The sequence below is a fragment of the Magnolia sinica genome, chromosome 9 (assembly GCF_029962835.1).
Source record: "Magnolia sinica isolate HGM2019 chromosome 9, MsV1, whole genome shotgun sequence".
NCBI lineage: Eukaryota > Viridiplantae > Streptophyta > Magnoliopsida > Magnoliales > Magnoliaceae > Magnolia > Magnolia sinica.
Genome location: NC_080581.1, coordinates 62,519,124 through 62,525,123, shown reverse-complemented (window position 1 = coordinate 62,525,123; position 6,000 = coordinate 62,519,124). Strand labels below are relative to the sequence as shown.

The 6,000-nt window shown below is 38.9% G+C and overlaps 1 protein-coding gene across 1 annotated transcript in view; it reads left to right on the top strand.

Moving 5' to 3' along the window:
- The first annotated feature begins 274 nt into the window (after positions 1-274).
- Positions 275-6,000, top strand: part of LOC131255531 (ankyrin repeat-containing protein At5g02620-like) — a 33,385-nt gene continuing 27,659 nt past the window's right edge. The window contains exon 1 of the mRNA XM_058256265.1: positions 275-926. Coding sequence (XP_058112248.1) covers positions 357-926 — 570 coding nt within the window. The 5' untranslated portion in view covers positions 275-356. The remainder of the gene's footprint in view (positions 927-6,000) is intronic.

Sequence of the window (6,000 nt, the reverse complement as noted above, 5' to 3'; positions counted from 1 at the left end):
AATGAAAAATGGATGGACGATGTGCATAAAACACATACATCATTGTTGGCCACAGAGCACCGACCACTAGCCAGCGCTAGTTGCAGCGTCACTAGCGGAAGCCGATTGCGTCCTGACCAACGACCTACCTCATTTTTGGTATACTGCCGTAAAATTATCTGAGAAAGTAGATGAACAGCGTGGATAAAACCCTTACATCACGGTGGGCCCCACGTCATATCACTAGCCAAACCGCGTCCGGCTTCACAATTTCCGTATAAATAGTCGGAGTCAGTGTGGAAGTCTTCATCTCAAACAACTTTGCTTCACAAGAAGAAGATAATTGTCTGTGAGAGAGAGAGAGAGAGAGATAGAGAATGGATGCCAGGCTTCACGAAGCAGCTCTAATGGGCGATGTTGATTCCTTGTCCACATTGCTTGAAGGAAATGCTAACATTCTCGATGGGGCAGCTGATTTTGCGGAGACCCCTTTGCACATAGCAGCTCTATTTGATCACGTCGAGTTTGCAAAGATTATCTTAAGAAGAAAGCCGGAACTCACGCGTGTATTAGACTCTGAACGATCTTCGTCTTTGCATTTGGCGTCAGCAAAAGGGCATGTAGAAATGGTAAAAGAACTATTGGCGCTCGACGCCGATATGTGCCTTGTTCGTGATAAACATGGAAGGATTCCTCTCCATATAGCAGCACTCAACGGTCATGAGGAGGTCGTGAAGGTGTTAGTTGATAAAAAGAGAGCAGCTACTCGGGTCTTAACGAGTCAAAGGGAGCAGATTTTGCACCTTTGTGTGAATCATAACCGCCTTAACTCCGTGAAGTGGCTCTTAGATTGTGTACAGGATGGTAAAGATAATGAGTTTGTGAAAATGAAGGATGATGAACACAACACTATCCTCCATCTTGCCGTTGCTAAGAAGCATATCAAAGTCAGTATCCTCTTTTCTCCTCCTCTTTATCTTATTCTTCTTCAAATTGGCAACGACATCTATATTGCATTATTTTTCACCATCTATCTTCATTAGAAGTAACCAGGAACTGAAAGTATCCATCTTACTTTCACTATTTGAATCACTTAGTTTAGAAGGTGAGAACTCGTGTACCTTGAATTTCTTTTCTTGTTTACATTATTGCATCATATTAAAAAATTTTACTTCACTCTTGGATCTTCCTAGCGTAGTTTTAAAGGGAAGAATGGGATTGTTGCAATGGTGGAGATAGACCGGAGACTTGGAATCTTGTATACAAGAGTCAGATTCCTAACCCCCGAGTAAAAATATTTCTTACCGGCGTGCCCCAAATGAAAGCTTGATAGCTCAGTTTTCTTCATGAGAAACCAGACTCTTTATTAAAAGAAATTCTCTCATAACTGCAATTTCTACACTAAGCAAGCCCCATTGGGAGCAACAACTAACACTATTGTTCTGATGCAGGATGAATGCTTTATGATGAGATTTACTAACAAAGATCAAAGTTTACATTTTCGCAAAATAAAGCAAGTATAAAATTCAATCATTCTTCCACAAAATTAGAAAATTTCAGATTTAATATTTCATGTTCCAAGCAAAAGTCATCATCCCACACTACATAACAGATATAAAATCATGAAAGAAAAGACCATGTGAGATGTAGGAACCTTGTTCAAGCGTAGGAAAAAGAACCCCAACATACAAATAAATTCCAGATTTAAGGTTTTAGGTTGAAAATTAGAAACTTAAGGTTTATAAATTGGTAAAAATTATATTAGGCTTTAGATTTGGGATGGGTTACGGTTTCATAAAAGAGGTTTTTGTGAGGAAACAAAAGGGGAAAAAAATAGCAGAAGGGCTACCACGTGTGCACCCTCGCACGTGCGTGCACACACCCGTGCATATGGCCTTAGGAAAGGACGTATGGATGGATTCTCTTAGGTTGTTTAGGTTGAAGGAAGAAGATGATCGAATACTTCTAAGGTTTCTTTTTTTTTCTTTTTCTTTTTTTTCTTTTTTTTTGAATGAAAAGAAAGAAGAAGAATGAAACTTAGAAGCTTACCTTTGGACAAGAAGAAAAGATAAGAAGAGATGATCCCCCTCGGGCTTCATACCCTCTCTGATCCATGGAGATCTTCAAGAATATATTTACCTGCAAATCACATGCATAAGAAATGAAAGAGAGAATTCTCTCTTGTATTTTCTTAAAAAACATGGGCTGGCGCTAGACGTCCCCCCCATTATTTATATTTTTAGATGCTGAAATTTATAAAAATATCCATTATCTGATGAAATAAAGTATATACTAAAAAAAAAGAATTCTAGAGTACCAAATCCAAATCCAAACTACTAATCAAGTCCAAAAAAATATATGAAACATAAATGCCTACTACTAGGTACCCATGTGCTCTAAATTTTAAGAAGATCAACGGTCCAATGGCCCACAGATGATGATTTGGTGATCAGATGGGCCAACGGGCACGATCCAATGGTCCAATGCTCCTATGATCGCAACTCACATGCATATTCCCAGTGTGAGATCTTCCATATGCATGTACTATACATGTGGGGTCTTTAAAATGGCCTGCTGATGGTCCCCATGTACGGATCATCCATTCACAATGAAACTAAGGCCCTCCGCCTCTGGTAGACCCTATATGATGATCCGATGTCTTCATCAATCGTCTCGGGCTAAGAAAGATTCACCTCTAGCGAAGAAGAACTACGAAACCGCTTGAGAAGATCAAGGTCTAATCTGTAAAACTCCTCCTCTATGATCCACGTGCAGTCTGAAGTTGGTCTGTTCTTCCATTTGATAAGAAAAATTTGAAATCTCCCTTGTCTTGTGGAAACCATGTGGTGATCTAACACATCCTCAATCTTCTCTTTTCTCAGGTAATGATGGTATAGATGGTGAAGGATGGGATAAGTGGCTAGGCAAAGGTTAATGACTCAGGGACAAATCTAGTACAGTACTAGGATTTGTAGCAGGCCTAGTGGGTGCATTACTAGGTTCATAACAAGAAATCAGATAATCTATATTGATTGTGGAACTAATGCCCATGTTAGATGAAAGATCCACCACATACACATTAGGGCCCATTCTTTGCAAGATTTTATAGGGACTGTACTACGAGCATGTAACATTTTAACAGATCCTTGGGAAAACTGCTTTAGTTGTATACTAACCATAATGTAGTCACTTATTTAAAATTACTTGAACCTTTGGTGAGAAACAACATGACTTTTATATTGTTCATTAATCCTTCTTTAGATCTCAGCATGTAAATCATGGATATGATATACAAATGCAATTGCTGATTCAAATGGCCTATATGTCATGAACATGAGGATAAGAGTTATAGGCTACCCTTTTCCTTTGGCATCTCTATGACTGGATTGTGCACTAGTGAAGGCCTTAGTTTTACTACTAATGCATGGCTTAGCTCTAGAAGGAGTGAGCCTAACATTCACATGAACCCGCTTCACGAACTAGGGTTTAACATACTGCTCCAGTTCCTGCAATATCTGATAGGCATGCTTTAAGGTACTTACATTGTGAAGAATGAGCTCACGCTGGAGCTCGGATCAGAGGCCAGTTCTAAATCGAGATAACGTCACCATGGGGTCCTCTTAGACGTTACATTGCATCATATACTTGTCAAACTTGGCAATGTATTCTGTCACTGGCATAATTCCCTACCTAAGGGATTGTCATCGATCCAACATCTTCTAGTAGTAGGAAAGTGGGAGGTACTTCTACTTCAGGACCTCCTTCATCTCAGCCTAGAATGCAATGGGCTCTTTTTCACGTCTTTCCATGGTATGATCAACGTTAGTCCAGAACAGCTTCGCTAACCCATTAATTTTATCTTAAAGAATTTGACTTGAAATTGTTCAGGCATATCATACCACTTGAAGAAGTGGTCCATGTCTGTTAAGCAATCGAGAAAAATATTAGGGTCTAAGCAACCATCAAAACTAGGAGCGTCAACATTAACACTCTTCATCACACTATCCTTAGGATAATAATGATCTTAGAACTCTCAGCAGGGTAGCTAGGCAGCCCCCCCCCCCCCCCTTGGCCTAATCCCTGACGCTGGTACTTCACATGCCCCCTAACAGGCTCTTCCTTATCATACCCAACTTCAACTTATTCGTCATCTTGAGAATGACGATCGTCCCTAATATTGGAGTTAGCCTTACGGGATGCTTCCCACTGAGTTATGCATTGGGTACTAGCGATTACTGGGTCACAGTGGTCTGCTGGTTGTTTTCAATATTTCTGAGGTGGCGGTTGATATTTTCAATAGCCTTGACAAGTTGTTCCATGTTCATCATGGGAGAAAGACCAAATCAACGACCTGTGCGAGTGTGCATACACTAAGAACCCTACTATACACAACCCTAATGACTACTAGACAAAGACGAGGGTTATGAGATGATAAAAGATAACTTCTATACCTAGGCATTACAATATGATGCACCTATACTTTATGTATGATGACTCTACATATTTCAACCCTTTAGACAGCCCTAAGAAGCTCCAAATTTTGCTAAACTGAAAACCCAACAACTAGGTGCCTTAAAAATCACCAAATCTAGAAATTCCAACAATATAGAACTTTTAGGATAGCAAAACAGAAGATTCAACAAGAAGTTATATGCAACATATATGCTCTACAATATGTTAAGAATTTCATCAAACACCTATCTTACGCTAGACCGAAGCTCTGATACCAAAATTGATGCATGATGAATGCATTATGATGAGATTTACTAGTAAATATCAAAGTTGAAATTCTTATAAAATAAATCAGGTATAAAAATCAATCATTCTTCCACAAATCAGAAAATTTCCTACTTAATTATTTAGGTTCCAATGAAAAGTCATCATCCCACACTACATAATAAATATAAAATCATGAAGGAAAAGGCCATATGAGATGTGGGAATCTTGTTCAAGCATAGGAAAAAGAATCCCAACATACAAATAGATTCCAGATTTCAAGTTTTGGAACCCAATTCGGGCTTAGGTTCAAAAGTAGAAACTCACAGTTTATAAATTAAGAAAAATTAGATTAGGCTTTGGATTTGGGATGGGTTAGGGTTTCATAAAAGTGGTTTTTTTGAGGAAACAAAGAGTAAAGAAGAGAATAGCACACCAGTTGCCACATGTGCACCCTCACATATGTGTGCGTGTGCGTGTACGTGCGTACGTCCCTAGAAGAGGTTGTATTGATGGATTCTCTTGGGTTGTTCAGGATGAAGGAATTAGAGGATCAAAGAAAATGAGGGTTTCTAAGGGTTTTTCCCTTTTTGGATGAAGACAGAAGAAGAATGAAAACTAAAAAAATAAATCTTGCCCCTTGAAATAAAGTGAACACTAAAATTTAAGAATTGTAAACTATCAAACTTAATCCAAACCACTAATCACATCCAAAAAAATATGAAAATATAAACGCCTACTACTAGATACCCATGTGGTCCAAAATCTAAGAAGATCAATAGTTTAATGGCCCACAGATGATGATGTGGTGATCAAATGGGCCGACAGGCACGATCCAATGGTTCAAAACTCTTATGATCACAGCAGACATACATCTTCCCGTTATGGGGTCTTACCAATGCACATATTATACATGTGAAGTCTTCAAAATGGCCCACTGGTGGGCCCCATATATGGATCATACATCCGCAATGAAATTGGGGTCATCCTCCTCCTCTGGTAGACCATATATGATATTCTGATGTCCTTATTATGTTCATAATCCAATGTTGGACTGAAAGAACAAAACAAACTAACCTAAGCCTAAAAGCTAAGCAAAACTTAAGCAAGAAGGTGACATAAAGTACTTTCCGAAGAACATGGCCATTGTCAAACATTGTAGTGATTTCTACTTCTTGCACATGCTTGACGTTATCTGTGGTCACCCCCAACCTATTTCCATCATACGGCTAAAGGTGTATAAACTATTGTTTGCCACAAGTCTTGTAATTTGAAGACCTTGAAGTAATGATCCAATCGTTCACT